This window comes from Alligator mississippiensis, chromosome 3 (assembly GCF_030867095.1).
Source record: "Alligator mississippiensis isolate rAllMis1 chromosome 3, rAllMis1, whole genome shotgun sequence".
NCBI lineage: Eukaryota > Metazoa > Chordata > Crocodylia > Alligatoridae > Alligator > Alligator mississippiensis.
In genome coordinates, this window is record NC_081826.1 from 65,398,346 (window position 1) to 65,416,655 (window position 18,310).

Here is an 18,310-nt window from a genome sequence, read left to right on the forward strand (position 1 = left end):
AATACTTCTGTACTGAATAACCAAGGAAGACCCTTTTTCCAAAATGCAAGCTGGCAGGGAAATCAGTGTATGCACCAAACGTAATTTGTTAATTTCCAAAAATAATTTTAGTCTTTTAGATTTTACAAAGGGAGTTGTTTTTAAATCAGACTCAGGTATGTGACCGCTAACTACATTCAAAGGGCAGTGTTTTACAAACAGGCACCAGTTTTTCTTTGTCTTAGTATTTCAAGGCTTCATTTATGCTTATAAGACTCCTGGCAGATAAGTAAGAGTTAACAATGTCTTTCACTTCTACCTCACTGACTCAAATGTGACACAAGTTAGTAGAGACGGAGTTTTATTTCCAGTAGCTGGACTGGCCTTTCCTAATATCATCTGATGCTTGGTATTCGTGTCCTAGAACACAAGTAACTGCATCACAAATCCTAAGAGGGGAGATTTCCAGAGGCACAGATGGTAGTTAAGACATCTAATTCGTGCATCTAAGAAATATCTACCCCCCTCTCTAGAAATACAAATCTCCATTGACACGGGTTGGCAGTATCCACAGAATGGACAACAACTGAATAAGAGTGTAGAGATTGAGATTCCATTGAAGTTAATGGAGCTGCTTTTCTGCTTAAAACTGAGCATGTGCATAAGAGCTTTACTAGATCAGAGCCTAAATTGCCTTTCCACTCTTCTGAAAAGCTAATATTGGGATTTCGTTGGCAGGGTAGTCTGAGGAAAATGCACATTGTGGTCGCCCATGCTTTGCTTGTTTTGTATGCAAAGAAAGATCTTTGTTCTCCAGGACCATCAGTATATGCCACATATCACAAGCATCATATTCATGTTTTTAAAGTCTAAATTGATTATTATAGAACAAAAATAAAACTGCACTTGTTTTCTCAACTTTTGGCACAGATCTAAGGCAGCTATAATACTATACATGGGCCTAGAATGTGGTTCCAGAGTCACTGGATGCTTGGGTTGAAGAATTATGTAATGGAGAGAGACCATTTTGATGTACAAGAGGTGGGCAGGATTATTCTAAGTCAATAACCACAAAATATTTGACTATCCAGTGATGTAATGCATCACACCAAGATTAGCAGGCAAATAGAAAAAGTTACTAGACAAAGAAGTTAGAAGCATGAATGGGACCATGGCCAGTTTATTTGGAGGGGAAGACTGGGTGGTATGCTGCAAAAAAATAACTAGTAAGAGAAGATAAAGGATAATGGAATGATAATCATGTTGAGCCTGGTATCCTTTTCTTGAGGTTAAAATGTATATCCATATTGCATTTTGCTTAGCCTTTTAAAAATTATACACTATTCAGTAACATTGCGGTTTTGTGAAGTTGCTATTTCATGATTTGCATCCAGTGCCATTAAGGATCAAAATGCGAGTACCTCACTAAAACCATCTGGTGCAAAATGGAGTGATGTGAACAGTTTAAAACATTAAATATATCATCCAAACTAATGTTCCTTGAAATTTTAAAGTCCTTGAGTAATGTTTGATTCACATGTTGTGAGGAAAGCACCTGACCCTACTCACACAGCATTTTTGTTAATTTTTATTATCACATTCAACTGAATGAGATATGAACAGAAGCTAGATTTCAGTTCTTTAGCACTTTAGTTATAATTCCACAAAATTATAGCAGGGAAAAATATCCACTACAACTAAGTGTATTAAATTCACATTTTAATGAAAGGGACACTAGGCTAATATGTATGGGAGGAGTTTGACTTTTATAGCCAAATTTCCCAGTGACCGGACTGACCATTTTGTATACGAAAGAAACACAGGATAAAACTTGTTCTGTAGACTTAGAATACTTTAATCATTCTACCTGAGAACATCAGAGTTTTTCCATCTCATATGTAAGCCAGAGACAGGAATTTGTCTCTCTGTTCCAAATGAGTAAGACAGACCAGGAGGGTTTATAATGGCATTTTGGAATTATGATGTTCCAATTTTAAATGTTCTGGTTCCTCAAATACTAAAACTGCAAGAAAGCCTACTTTGCTTCCTTAAAGTTTGAAGAACAAGAATTACTGCCACTTGTCCCAAAAGCAACAACATACTTATGGTCAAAATAGTCTAGTCTATGGAACAATATTGCTTCTGAATCGTAAGTTTAGGTTTCCAATTAAAAACTGGGAAATGTTACTATATGATGGGCCGGATTTATTTCTTTTCCAGAGATTTCTGGAACACCACATTATCCCTTTTTGTCTACCTAAGACTTCTCCAGGATCCAGTATGTGCTTATTTTCATGAGCACAATAACATACATTATTAGTCATTATGACTCGCAATGGAGCTTTAAGATAGTAAACGATACATGAGAATGGTCTGTCAGTTTTTATGGCTATAACTGAAATGCAAAGAGTAAAGCAGAAATGCATTTAACACACATTTAATTCAAACCCTCCTTATTTAGTACATTTTATAATGTTTGTATTCATTCATATTGTGAAGCATTCTTGCCTCAGGGTATCACTGAATTCCAGATATTTGCTTCTAAAGAAACACTGTTAAAAAAAAAAACAAACTGTGCATGAAAAGGTAGAAAACCTAAAAGTAACATAGTACAAGAAAAAAAGGCCATAATGTTGGTGATAAACACAAACAAAAATGTAGGTTTGAATGGAAAAAATAAAATTATTGCTTCATATGTGCTGGTCACTACTGCTCAGTTCTTAGTGAGCCACAAATCTGCTTGTTTCAGATATTATCGTTTGTGCTGGCACACGGTAGTGCATAGAGTAAATTATCACCAAAAATATTTGCATTTTCAATAGCTATTTTTCTACAATACACTTTAATAATTATAGGGCCCTATTACCAGCTAAATGTTAGTATAAAATTAACAGTCCTTTATGCACAATAAGTTTTATAAAACATTTACAGATAGAGATCATGTTTAATTAAAATTAACTTGCATATGAAAGCCAAATGCACTAATCATTCACAATGACCTTTTATTACCTGCAGTCCCTTGTTTTGGCTGGATGATTGACAGCTTGCTGTTTGGCTACCATGTTGTATTTCAGCTGACAAGACTTTTCATTTTAACTCAATTTGCCTGCCTATCACAAGCTGGTGGCAGGCCAGGCTCAAGTCACCCAGCTTTGCCTCAGCAGCTTGCTCTATTTCTCATTAGTACGCATTTATTCAGTGGAAATTGGAAGACAAATGCTTGAAGGCATGTGAACTAAGTATAGCAAATTAGGTTTAAAGACTGAATATTTATAAGTATATTGAAACAGTTTAAAAAAAATCTAGAATGAATTGAAAGCTGAGTGCTAGCTTTGGTATAAGAGAAATGAAGACAGAAGTGGGAGGATTCTAAGAATAACAATACTATGAGATCTCCCTCTCTGTATAGAAAATACGTAAAATCTCTCTAACAACACCTTATCAAATAAGAGCCTGGCTTCTCCTTTATGTAGTGCTCGTACAATGAAGTTCAGCATCTCGTGTGTGTAAGAAAGGGAAAAAAATGAGGGTCATGTTCATTTGCTGCTTGGTTATCCCTTGGTATGCTTTAAATTGCCTTGTTTGTTCGGCACTAGCACAGAAACAGATGTTGCTCTACCGTGCTGGATAATTTACTGTACCTCATGGTGCAGAATGGAAGGCCTCCCAAGCTACCCAGCTGGTCTGTCAGTAGCAATGGCTGGTGTCTGCTGAACTATGACAACTGCAAGTAAGGCTGCAGTTTTATTGTGCAGTTGTCATTCTCCTCAATGTATAGCTCCAGCCTTCACACAGTGTTTGTAGAAAGCTGAGTGGCTATTTTTTTAATGTTAGCCTGCAAACCCATATAAGCTCCATTCTCCTTTGTTGATCATAATGTGACTCATTACTTTTGTCATCTAATGATTATCGGCATGATCGCTCAGAGCTAGAGCCAAGCTCGCCTTCCACTCATAACTGGTACTGGAAGGTAAAACAGATTTGTCACTTATGATCTGACCGCTAAGCCACACTTTGTGCTCCATTATTGTGATTAACTTCTGCATAAGATATGCTTGCCCAATTGTCATTTGTGATACTGCAATGGGCACAGACTGCCATGTTTCCTGGGAGAATGTCAGCCAATAGGATGTGACCGTGTTGCTCATGTTTTTAAATGTAAACCTGCTATTTCACGGCAGCAGTCCTATAATTATTTTGCTCTTCTTATTTTCCTCCTTATTAGATTTCTTGGGTGAATGGTGTTGCTACATATGTCAGCTACCATTTTCAAATTATAGACTAAAATGGTGTTATAAGCTAAGGTTGAAGACAACGTAAGAGTAGAGCCTGGACCTTTTCTTTGTACCATGTAAAGTTTTGTTGCCAGAGTGCTGCCATTTGAAATCTATCGTGTCAGGTGCCTTGTGGCTATCCACAGTAGAGTCCATATTCTGGAACCAGAGTTCTTTTCTGGCTTCGTCACCAACAAGCCGATTTGACTCTGCCTGATTATAGTAACGAAGGCAGTCCAAAAGAATATGCACAGACTCACTGTACGTCACATTGAATCACAGTGCTGGCCACACAAAGCTGACCGCAGCCTCATTTCTTTAGACAAATGCACGCTTAAGGAAAAACCTCCTGCGAGAAAGCATCCAAGGCCACTTTATTTGCTATGCATGCTGTACCAGATTAAATTTTTAGTGAAAGAACAGTTGTTATTATGTTTTTCAGCTGCATCTGTGCTATGAAGCTACTGTCTTTAGTAAACTAACCTTTGGGTGCAGGGGTTACAGTGCCTTGCTGCACACTTACAGAGGGTTTATTTTATGTTGCCAAACATAAATACAGTCATAAAGGCATTATCATGTGCAAATGAAACTATTTTAGGCTATTTTTCACACTGATGATTAGAAGGAATCAAGTCACATATTATAGCACCCATACATGCTGGTGGAAAAATAGTCAGTTTTGATTACAAAGTGAGAGATGCAGCCCTAGACAGGAGCTACATGCTGATATGCATGCTATCAGAATGATTTATGCAAATTATGCATATTATTCCCAAAGGAATCCCTCCTCAAACTGCCAGGATAAATTGCCGGAAATTAGCCATAAAATCTGTCGTGCTAGGAGCAAAAGGTGAAGGCCACTGGGAAAGCAAGGACATTCAGCTTCTGGAGCCTTCCAGGAGATGATGATGATAAAAATCTTGTTTTCCATAACACTGAGAAAAAGATGTGGGCTTTTTTCCCTTGATTGATTAAATGTGTTTTCTTTGTTACAAATTACTAGGCAGATAAAGAATCATTTCATTCTCTCTGAAAATATTAGAAATGATGATTGGGGCACCATATCTTGCTTAAAGGGGAAAAATACCTCAAAATTACTCCATTATTAACAAGTTCAATGATTTTCTAATATACAAGCCTGCCATTACAACCAACAGGTTTCAAAGGGAATGCTAGCTGGCTCTTTGGAGGCTTTGACTGGTATTTGCCTACAACCTCCAAAATGTGAATAAATACATAAAGCATTCAACTCTTTCAATTGTGTGTGTTTGCAGCATGATGCCTGAGTAAGGGCTTTCAACCCAAAGTTCACTACAGCCTACAAGATTTCTCAGAACTATCAGTGAGAATCTATGTCTAAAGATTCAGAATTGCAGCTTTGCCCCCAGCGCTCCGGGAATGTTTATTACCTCCTCATGTTGTTTAATTTGTGATTTTTTCCCCCCCTTTCCTAGGCCTGTAGAGATTCAGCAGCTGCACCCACCCAGCCATCTTCCATATTTTCATGCTTCTTTCCCCCTCTTTGTTTGAATGCAGAGAGTGCTGTAAATGAGAGTTTACGAATGTCCTCATCTTCCATCAATCTTCGCCTCTGCCAAGAGGATTTTATTCTCAAGCTTGATGGGAATCAGGAAGCCAGTTTAAGGAAAGGAGACTTTGTAGCCCTTTACCCTCCCACTTTGCACATGGACCCTGAGGTCTACGAAGATCCTAAGGTAAACATTCAGCTGGTGCTACTCATCATACTTCAGGCACATTGCAGCATTCAGGCCTTTTGTGATAGTTTTTTAGTGCTGTTCTTTCTTGTGGAACAAATCTTCCTACTTTCAGATGTATTTTCTAGGGCCCTGTAGGTCAAAGGATTCATGGCTTGAAGAGAGAAATATGGTGATGAGAATGACTGCTATTGCTTTCAAAGGAAATGACAATTGCACATTGACTACCATAAACTTTAGGCTAAATGTGGGTTTTGTTTGGCAGTGGATCATTTGATACCCAAGGAGGGCTGAATAATGAAAGGTGGTTTAAATAGCAAATAATGTGGGCCATTTAGCTAAGTGTCCCCAAAGCGTCATTGACTCTCTAAAGCTCTATAATAGCAGTGTCTTACTTGAACCGTATGCTTTTTCACCTCTCTTCATGGGGATTCACCCCTTCTTGGTCAATTAGTATGGTGTTGTGAACTTGAGATTGTAAAGCTGTTGCTCTGCAGTGATGCTCTGAGGGTAATTGTGTCATCTCCTTGTATTTTTTTCTGAAGCTCGAGTTAATGAATATCAAAGACTGGAAATTAATCCACCCTGGCTCAGCCTTAATACGGTTTCAGAAGTTCACCACCTGCATGCAAATTGAATAGTCGTACTCTCCCATAGATTTTACTGAAGCATTGTTGTTACTAGTGTAGAGTGCCATATAGAAACTGAGATTCCACAAAATAAGACCACCAAATGCCTCAAGCATCGTACAGAGGTATTGGTTTATAATTAAATCATTTTCCACTTCCCATTTCCAAGCAAGTGATCAATTTTCAATAATATTAGTTTGATTCTTACTAAAAAAAAGTTGTGATGTATTATAAATCATAGTTAAACTTCAAAATGAATATTATATTTCTTCATATTTTTTAGAAAACTATGACTTGAATGAAATGCAAGACCAACTTTAGAAACACAGCTTCTGGAATTGTTGTTTCTAGGAAAATTTAAGAATAAAAATGTGCAAATCTGAGAATAGGACTCTCATATCCTTTCCATGTTTGGATAGTATCCTGTTGCAGAATTCATTGGGACTAGTTGTGGAATAAAGTGCTACTTAGCAGGATTAAGGGCATTGAAAGCCTGGCCTAAAGAACTGATAAATAGAAGATTGGCCACAAATTTAAACACTGTAGCTATGGATATAGAAAATGGTAGGAAAAAAACATATCTTAGTTTTCCTTTCATACAAGAAAAGTAAGGTTATGTATAAGCTTATGTATAAGTATTTTTTTAAATTATTCAAAGGTTTACTAGTATGTAATGTTTTAATTAAAATCTAACACTCATGAATAACTTTTTGCAGTGTCTTTATTGTGTAGAATGTTTTAATGTCAAAAGTCCATTTCTCTATGTGGATTTCCATTCAGAGGCTGTCTAGGGAGCAGTTGAGTACCTCCCATGCCAAATAATTGTCAGGAGGTTAGCATGTAATTGTGTATAGAGTGTATTTATTCAGTATTGCTCTGTTTAGTTTTCGTAATATGGCTTTAATTCGGATACTTTGCCATATTGATGCTAAATGAGCGATCCACACATTGCAAACCACATTGATTTCAACATATGGACCTTCTTGAAAAGTGAAAAAATAACTGTTCTGCCTTGTTCTTGAATATTCAGTGTACTTTAAACAATATCTACTGTGCATCAGATGGAGACAGATTCAGTGTTATGACAGAGCAAGATTGGGTTTGCTGTATATGTAATGGACATGCTGGGTTGAAAAGGTGTCCTGGGAAAATGGGCAGCTTAGTGGACTGGGTTGGTAACATCAAGTTGCCTCTGAAGACTTAATAGTAAATTCAGGCTACAACTAGAATGAACATAAACGTAACCAGCTATCTCCTTTATCACGTCTCACAGCCTAAGAAAATGAACAATAATACGTAGGCAAGTGACCTTCTAAATCTTAAATGAGCCTAAGCCTCAGAAGTAAGCAAGGGAATCCCATGTAATAAAATATCAAATAAAGAATTCTATATCATAACTTCTCAGACTGAGAGGAAAGCTTAAATTCAGTCACATGAGTTTGCTTACTTCAGGTAGAGCTGTCAAGTTGGACAGCCCTACAGTGAGAATTTTACCTCTTGTTTGTACTTTTTCTCACTTATCCCACCAATACAGAAAAAAGTAAACCCTACTCTATTAGCAACAATTTTCCTTAAAACTATCTCTTTGCCCAGGCAACCCAAGAAAACCAACCCAAATTTCTGAGATTTCTAGGCACACACCTGGATATCACACCATTATTTGTACTACCTGTTTGGCTGCAGTTTTGTGGTATTTAAATGTTTCCTCTTTTTCTAGACCTGATACAGCAGTTATCTTATCCATTTCAGCCTTGAGATGGCTCACAAGCAATACCAAGAAAGTACTGGCCTGTTATAGTATACATACCTAGATCTTTGATCTTAGGAGAGGCAGTGCTTTAGAATATATGTAATTGGATAGCTAGATTTTAAGGCTATTACATTTTGTGCATAAGAAGACCAACAGTTTTTTCTACATTAGTAGGATGTGTATATTAAAATGTGGGTTTTTTTAATATCATATTTTGGGTTTTCAGTTTTTACTGGGTTATTTCAAATTGAAAAAAAAATTAAAAATTAGCACAGTTCTTTTTTGCTGTGATTTTCAGAGAAGTCAAAGCTTTGATTTTTTTCAGTGCAAATTGGCATTTTAACTGTATTAGGCAACTTGAAAAATCCAAGTCTGTATCCTTTAGAAAAGTAACTGCCCAACCTTTAGCTTGTGAAGTTACATATCCTTGTCTGTTATGTTCTTGTTAACACAATATGCAGAACTTCTCTTGGACCATTTTGCTTCCCACCATCTCTACTACTTGCTTAAGATTTTTAATTTTCCTGACAGCCAAGAAGTCCTGTGGACTACAGTACAAAAGCCTCTGATCTGAGGGGTAGGAAATGAACAAGTCATTGGGAGACTTGAATCATCTACCATCATTGATCATTGATGATTAAGATGGTCAAGGAAGCATTCATTATGTTTTTGTCTATAGGCTAAGCATTATACAGGAGAGAGAGAAAATGTAGGGTGTGATTTTTTTTTTTTACATTTTTATTAAAATATCATATTTATCATTAACTTTGCTCTTTTGTGTAGAGCAAATGTTTGTGGATTGTCAAAGATGCACTGTGGTCAGGAGTAAGCCCTTTATATCTTTTATCAATATTTCTATTAACTAAGATGGTTTCTGTCTGACTGACTTGTTCCTATCCATCTCTCAATAGCTTGCACTATAGCAAATGTATTCAAAGCAGGACAAATGCTAATGAGTGACCATAAGCAGGAAGTGTTTTGTCATTTTCATTCAAAGCGTGCATGATGATTTCATAAGTGGTTTAATTCACCATGGACTAAGCTAGGATTGCCAAATCTCCTTCATTCACAAACAGGAGTTAGCTCTAAATGATGACCCTGATATTAAAAGTGAAAAAAGGCTATTAAATTGATGGAACCTAAGTTACAAGCTAAAATAGCTGGGCAAAATGTTACAAGGTCCTACACTTGAAAAATGCTTGCTGTTATGACACCCATTAGATTTTTGTCTTGCATTGCACACATCTTTTTCTATGCCAAGATACTGAAATTCTTATGTGAGAAAGTCATGCAGCAACTACCTTCAACTGACAGAAAAACTGATAGGATCTTATCAGGATTGCTTCCTGAACAGTCCACACCACTGGAGGAAAGGGGTAGATTGAGCCTCCCTTTGCCAAAAAGAACAAGATCGATATAATGCATTAATTTATGGGCAGTGGAAGAATTTGGTAGGTTACTGTTATGAATAATAGGTGTAGTACCTTATGTATGCATGATGCTTTACCAAACACATTTATCCTTCTGCTATGGTTTGTTATCTCTGTCTCAAAACATTCATAGTGTAATTACACTACATACAAAGTGAGTATTCAGGTGGATGAGATATGACAGTTTAGTGAAGAAGAGCTAAGCAAAACACTGGGTTTTTTAGGAGTGATTTTGGGGAGGGGTAGGGAATGACAGTGGTTTTGAAAGTTGATAAACTCATTTTAAGGGAGTAAAGAAATGAAGTTGATGGCTCCTTGGCTTAGCTTTTGAACTTATTTCAGGGTTCTAGACACATCAACACACCCTCTTTCAAATGAAGCTGCTGATATAACTGCTCCATTAATTTTTACAGTCTTTCTCTTTTATTTTCAGGAGTATAAGTTTGATCGGTACATAGAAAATGGCAAGAAGAAAACTACCTTCTACAAAAGGGGAAGAAAGCTGAAATATTTTCTGATGCCTTTTGGCTCTGGAAGCACCAAGTGTCCTGGAAGGTTCTTTGCAGTTAATGAAATTAAGTTGTTTCTTATTTTATTTGCAACCCATTTTGATGCAGAAATAGTGGAAAATAAGAACCTAGGATTTGACAACAATCGTATGGGGCTTGGTATTCTCTTGCCAGACTCTGATATTGCCTTTCGCTACAAGCTAAAGTCTTTGGAAAAGTAAGCTACTGTAGATTTAACACTAATCTAGATTTTTGCTTTATTTTTTCGTTCTGAATTTTCTTTGTATATTTTTTCTCGTTCTGGTTTCATCTGAGTAAGAGAAATTGAATAATGATTACCACTTAAAGGCTGGAGGATCACCTCCACATACACCAGTAGAAAAGTGCAGGAATGGCTGGAAATTGTTAAGGGGACATGGAAGAAACAGCTGAGACAGTGCCCCCTGAACAATACCTCAGTCAGCAACAGGAGCCACTGAAAGCCAGTCTACACTACACCTCTTATTGTAATATAGGTTTTTTAATTCAGGCAGTAGAAGCTCATTGTTTTAGATCCACAGATTTACTCCCTAAACAAGTACCCTTCTGAAGGCATCAGTACACTAGGTAAGGAAAAATGTTACTGAGGGGTAAGAGAGACATGTATAAAGACCTTCTACCAGTGAGGAGCTTCTACTATCTATTCTACCTCCATGGTGTCAAGACTTACAACAAAATTCTTTGAAGACTACACAAAACCTAATCTTGTGTTTTCCTTCTCTTAGAGGGCCAATGTTCCCTTTTATAGCTCCCAAATGTCTGTGGGGCACAGGGAAAATTCAAATGGCCTTTCAAAGCACCCCTGCACTAACAAAAACCCCTTAGAAAAAAATAGTATTTTTTAAAGTTAGAAGACCTAAACAAATCCTGTAATTCTGTATCTATACAACGGAAGGGCTGGTTGAGGTTCTCAAAGGCTCCTGGGAATCCCTAATAAATGATACCACTAAAGGAGAGGCAAGGTAAGTTTTTTTTTCCTCTCTCTCAAACCCCAGGAGGGTTAGCACCTCTCCTGTCCCCACCCCAGTAACAAGTGTCTTAAAATCGTAGAGGTTGGACACTGTGCTTCACTACCAATATATCTGCATATTTTTCAAGAGCAACATATAAATACCCTTTGTGTACTGATTATAAGTCGACCCTGTGTATAAGTTGGCTTATTTTCTGTTTCATTGTTATATAAACAGCTTTTTCTCTGAATAAAAGTCAGTAACTGCAGATAAAGATCTCAAACTGCAGTTGCCCTTTACAAGGTCCCATAGGAGAATCACAAAACTAAGGACAGAATCCAAAGGCTTAAATGCATTAAAAATGCTAAAATAAAAATGGCATTGAAAAGATTTCTAATTTGGTATTATTGTATATGCAAAAAACACTATATTTTTTTCACATGCTACATGCTCCCTAAATAAGACATGCATCTTTTTCATTTTTTGGAAGACAGAATGTAGGGGAAGAAAAAGATTTTTTCAGAATCGGTCATGGCCTACAGTTGGCTCTTTCATGGAGACACTATGCTTCAAAATGCCTGCCAGCTTCTCTCTCTTTTCCAACAAGTTGAGGAAGGCGGGGGGCACGGGTACAAACGTAGACGAAGTTAGTTGTTAACCCTTTCACAGGCACTCAAATTGGAAGCAGCTCAACCAAATATTGGTTCCAATTTCAGAGAAGCTGAGAAAGGGTCAACACTGGACTGTTAAAACACTGGACTGTGCCTATGCTACTTGCTGACCAGGAGAGATAAGCTGGAAGTCACTATGAAGCACAGTGTCATCATACTTCTACTCTTCCATGCTTTTAGGGGAGATGAAGAAAATGAGCCCTGTCCCCCCCCCCCCCCCCGAGTGAACATGCATCACAATGTTGGAGGGCTGATTTTTGGCGGAAAAGGGTGTATGCAATATGTGAGTAAAAACACCACTCTAAGTACAGAAATTCAAACTGTCAGGGATCTGCTTACATGATGGCCTTGCATGCATGTTGACTGTGTTTTTTATGGGTCTTTTGGAAGGAAAAAGAGTCAACATATATAATCAGTACAATATGGTAGTACTATCAAATGCACTGCTTAGTAATCTGTTCTCTGTGATGTTGTTTTTCTCTCCATTATGGCTATTTTAAAGTAAAGGGGAAAAAAAACAACTCATTTTTAGGCTCCTTTGATCTTCACTACCACCCCCAGGAAATACAACTTCTGGCATGTGGTACTTTTCATAGGGAAATGGTTTGAGATAGTGTCTTCTTACAATGTTGGGGATGTAATACTGGCTCATTAGTATTTTGTGAAAGCGAAGTGTGCTATTTGCACACCATTGCAATAAAAATCTACTGCAATTATAGTGCCTATCCAACTGCCATTCAAGTCAGAGGGAAGATTCTGTTGACTTGAATGAACTTTGGATGAGACCTACACAGTCTACTGCTTTGTCTGAACCATTAAACTGTATTTTTATATGAGCCTGTTTAAAAGACACCATCAACTTAACAAAAGACTTCCACTTGGCCTAGTTGGTTGCCTGTAATACCTTAGATTATTAAAACTAAGTGATACTAGAGGAGAAAAAATGTTGTGGTTATTGTATTACATTCATTTGACAACTGTTTCCAGTTTCTCTTTTGTATATTTTTTATAATAGCAAAATGGTAAAGATCTTCTAGGACAAATGTGGTACTTAAAATACTTTACAATCATTTTTTTAAATATGATTAAGTTACAAATTGATGGTGCCTTTTAATCTATGTTTGGAAATAGAATACTGTCCCTACATAGTGTGAAGAAGTCTGAATCACTGGCTCCTATTTGGGGTAACTTCCCTTAATTGTTTGATTCTTCATTCCTCATGTTATTAAGAGATAGTTGAAAGAGATGTGTGGATTTTGTGTAAAACTCTATATTATTAAGACAAGTTCAGAAAACTGCAAGCAACACTTTCAGTACATATTTAGAGTTGTTTTACAACAACTGGCTGTTTTCCCTTTTCTTTTTTTATATATATATTTCAAAGTTATTCCATTGCTTGAAATGTATTTCTGATTGTTCTTGACTTGCCAAGATGTTTATTGTGGCAGGAAATCCTAGAAAGTCATCTGTCATCCACGAGTAGCGTCTTTGAGACATGTGCCCCATCTACTGCCTTCCTGAATGCCCATTTTCCCAAATATTGGGATGTGGTGCTACACATATGCCTAAGGCCTTAAACATATACCTGCCATTTACAGAGGTTAGACTGGAGACATGTTGGAGAGCCATGTCAGCACATAAAGGTTAGTTTGGGGAGCCAGCCTCTGCTCCCTTCCACAAGAGGATTTGCATTTATCTCCGTAGTAGTGAGGCTAACCCTCCACAGAATTGTTGTGGCTACCTGGATGTGAAAAGGGACCAAACAATATTAATACAAACACAGTCTTAATTTGTGACTCAAGGAATTTGAGAACATACATTGTGGAAAGTTCTTCAGGTGTATTGAGTCACTTAAGATTAGATTTTCAAGTACTCATTAACTTGTGCCTTTCTCTGACGGTACCAAAGGCAAGGTGTTCAAAGGTGTAAGCACACACAACAAAGCTTGAAGGGAAGCTTCAGAAACTCTGAAAATGAAGGCTAATGTGTCTCCATCTAGTGGAGCACGCAAAGCTAGTGGATGCTTTTAAAAATGCTGGCTTTAAATTCCTTGTGCCTCATTTTCCCACTTCTTTAGAATAAGGGAAAACAAATCCACCTTTGTAGAGACCTTGATGAAAACCACTACCTAAATACTAAGAATTAAAATTATTTAGTTTTATTTTTACTTGAGATCATCCAATTATTCATGTAAATAGTACACTGCACATAACCATTACCAGAAAGGCTTTCAACGATTCAAAAGCCACATTCCAAATCCTCTGTGAAGAAAAGTATGTTTTTGTGAGATATATTGGGGAAACATTTTCTTCTTCATATATAATATCAATGTCTACAGTGTTGGAGTATACTCACATTAAATAGGCTTTGCAGTTGATTAAATGCCTTAACTTTTCTTCAGTATTTAATCAACAGCAAACACTGGTTATGGCTTTGTATACTGTAGCGCAACAGAATAAAATTTGTTTATATGTAGATCCTCTCACATTGAGATTAGTTACTAATGTAGCGACTCTGTAGGCAAACAGAGTGGCAATTATATACTCAGCCGTAGCTCACAATCCAACTTAGACATTAGAACCTGTTTTATTGAGAGAGAGAAAATGTTGACATCATTACAGTGTTGACTATATTACATTATTGCTTAAATGTAAGCTGTAAAATGTTTCATGCCACAGTTATGATAAATCCTTCTTTGGCATTTCACTTTGAAACAAATTTGAAGCAACTGTGAAAATAAAGTAGGTATTTGTTTTAAACAGAAGACCTTTTTGAATCATACTGTGTTTTTAGGGTTCTGAATTGCATGTTCCAACATAATTTAGAAGGACATAATGAGACTATGCCCAAGATGATTAGAAATCATTATTGATTTCTGATTAATCACTGATTGATTTATACAGTATCTGTTCAGAAATAAAACAAGGGATACAGAATCTGCAAACAGGCATATATAATCTAAATATAAGTTTAGGTTACACAAATGCCAGGCTATAAATTTAGGAGTAAGGATTCAATTGAGTGAGGTACAGAGTACTGTCTACATGTACTTATACCAGTATGAATAAAGAATTCTCTGTATCTCACAGGACTTGATTTAGAGTAAAACTGCCCACCGTTTTTGTTAAATAATCAAATGAATAAAAATTAAACAAGGCAGAGAAGATCCTTTTCTAACTTGACCCAGACCTTCCTACAGTAGTAATCTGTGCTATTTCAGGAATTTGAAAGATGTTCTGGTTCACAACTTTTGCGGCCATCTAACCACCCAATGCTGTTTGTTAAGGGCTGTAGTTGCCTGGTGAGGTCCCACCCATGAACTATCTCTAGACTCTAGCAATGATTCACTTTTGTATTGCAAACTATTTGACAAGTATGTTCCCCACGAGCACCAATTCATCACATACTCTTATTGTAAGGTGAATCCCCCTTTCCCCTAACCCACCTTTTAAAAGGTGGAAAGAAGGGGCGTTTGAGCCAGTTACTCTTCTGGATCATGCTTGCTGATCAGGAATGCTGACTAAACAAGGTCTGCAGTGAACTGAGCCTGCTGCCACTAGCCAAAGCAATTCACTACCTTCCCACAAATAACCCAACATGCACCATTCCTGTTGAAACTGAAGTCAGAGCCTGTGGCCCACAGGATTTCCCCCTGGGGAACCATGGCAGCTTTCAGTTACTGGGTATGAAATGGACAGTCCCCTAATGAACTCCCACTGGTCTCAGTTAGATCCATGGCTGGTTCTTTAGCCGATCACAGTGCATCAAGGAATTCCACACTTGATGCACGAGGCAGGATGTAGGCTACAGGTATAATTCAATCAAGGGGTTTCAATGGCATCTTGCATCACACAGCCAAAGCTTGGATAGCATTGGGGGTCATTTTATGGCCCCAAAATGGATAACTTGCCTATATAGAGAAAATGTTGTTGTTTACAACAATGAACTGTCCATAATACTGCAAAGTCATCAAGCTTTCTGCTGTTTTGTCATCCTCTTGTTATCTCCAGAGATAAACAATAGGCCACTTAGGCCTTGAGGTGTGGTAAACATCCTTTCCATAGATTGGACTCCTTCCTTGCCTGTTAATGTTGTTTCATATGTCAGCCAGGTGGGTTGCACAAGAGCTCCTCAGGTCACTGGACTTTCTATTTTGTGAAAAGGAGGGATCCTATGGGGAAATGATGTACTGCCTCAGCAGCTGTAAAAGTGAAACTGCTGATTAGCAGCAGCCCCCTGGTGCAGTAACACCACATAGCCCAGAGTGTGTGCGCACATGCTAACTTTTCCCTCTATTTTTTTTTGAGAGAGAGAAATTCTCTGCCATATACACAAGCAGTTCATATTCAAAATGTGAAAGCTGTAAGCCAACAGAGTCACTTCTGGGAGCAGTCAAAAAGAGTCTGATATCTTTTTTAAAACTTTTTCCACTTACGAAAGTGAATACTTCATTATCAAAATGTGAGCACCAGTATTTGACACTTTTATTCCTCAACTATGTTTTCTTCTTCTTTGAGCAACATTGTAAACTACCATATAGTTATGCATGAAGTAGAGTGCTGCCATATATGATTATATGAATGTACCTGTTTGTAAATTATATATTTCAATTGATATATTTCTAGCAATATGTTTTTAATATGCTAGTAAAGACCAGGTAAGAAAGTGTTCCTTAGTTTACTACCTTAAAGCCACTATAACATAGTTCACTACCATACACAACTCTCAGAATTGCTATTTTTATGAGTAATCACTGATCTGTAAACTTCACTTGTATAAATAGCCTTTATTTCATTATCATGGAACATTCTTCTGGTCAAAAGATTGTGAATTGTTCTTAATTCCATAAACTGACATTTGTATATAGAACAACAGTTAGATTCTGAATTTAATAGTTACTATCCATTGTTAAGACTCTTAGATTTAAATAAGGGAGGTTATTAATTTCTGAGAGAGAAAATTTCATAAATTTTAATCATTAATATCTTATAGGAATTGTATATGTCAAAGATGCAATAAAATTGAATATATATATATTTTACTAATAAATGACTTCCTGTGCTTTTTGTTTTTGTTGTTGTAATTGGTTGATCTTGCACTTTTCATACCTATTGCTTTCAATTTTTAAAGTGATTTATTCAGCATAGGGTACTTGATCTGGTACTTGATTATTGGAAACATTTCTCTCTAAGGAAAAAAAGCCCTGTGTGTGTCAGTATTAGCTTACGATAAGTAATGTGCATGTAAAAAAAGAAAGTCAGTGCATTGAACCTTGTCAGGGTTAAACCAGTCCTGATGCTAAGGTTTTACCTTTTTAACAGATGATAATTATATGACTCTTAGGACAAAAGTCCAACTTAGTATGGGTAAACTCAAATTCCATGTTAGTGTCCAAATGCGCCCCTCAAACTCCTATATTCCTCTGTGTAATCCAAGATACATGTGAAAGAAAGCTAAAGTAAAAACTGTTCTATACTTGATACTGTTCTATACACTGCATTAATGAAAGAATGTGAAATTTGCTTTTTGCAATAAATATCTCAATATACGTCGCTGCACTAGGAAACTTAGCTTTTCTAAGAATCACTGTGGTGGGTAGAATTTTTCAAAGAGCTCTTCATTATGCAAGTCAGACATTGCAGAAGTCATCGTGCCTTGATTCTTGAATGCAGAAGTATGTTAGTTCAGATGCATCAGTACAGTTTATTCAAGGTATAATTGGGAAAACTCAAACTGGCATTGTTTTACTATACTTGAAAAAAAGGTGAATAACCTGAAAACAATATAACAAAACTCTTTTTAAAAAATTTCAAAGAAATTTTGTAAAAAAATATGTCAGTAGTGTCTGGGACATTAGGAAGTTTACTTTTTTGCACTGAGGAATCCTTATTGTTCTGGAAGCTTGTTGTATGAGTGAATAAATAATAGCTTCCTGTACTGTATTTTATCTTTTATTTATCTTGACACTAAAAGCTTAATTGCTTGACCCTAAGCTTCAACTGTGTGACAGTTTGGAGGTACTGAGAATATCCCTTTTCCACATTGTGTGCCTTTCATTCATTAGTTACATGCTTAATATGAATAGAATAATTGTTAACAGTGACAGTCTACACATTTAAAGTTAAGAAACTGAACATGACTGAAGTATTTTATGTTTGTTACTTTGCTATTTTACTCTTTGTAGTTATACCTATTGTACAATGACAAATCAGGAAAATCTGAAGAATTACAAAAAATCCAGGTAGAGGAATAACTTCTAAAAGTCCTGAATTCTTTAAATTAATATATGTTTAAAATACAATAAACATACAGGAAAAGAAATTTCCCTTCATATACAGAAGCATTCACTGTACAATGTATAGTT

General features: G+C 36.6%; 1 protein-coding gene across 2 annotated transcripts in view; it reads left to right on the forward strand.

The window, feature by feature from the left end:
* The window catches only part of LOC102562782 (cytochrome P450 7B1), a 194,377-nt gene extending 177,365 nt beyond the window's left edge, over positions 1-17,012 (forward strand). Inside the window, exons 5-6 of one of the 2 annotated variants that reach the window (XM_019498705.2) lie at positions 5,790-5,968; positions 6,881-9,072. In XM_019498705.2, coding sequence (XP_019354250.1) covers positions 5,790-5,968; positions 6,881-6,895 — 194 coding nt within the window. In that variant the 3' untranslated portion in view covers positions 6,896-9,072. Of the gene's footprint in view, positions 1-5,789; positions 5,969-6,880; positions 9,073-10,210 lie in introns of those variants that run through there. The other variant, XM_014606812.3, reaches the window with a different exon arrangement.
* Positions 17,013-18,310: the final 1,298 nt, after the last annotated feature.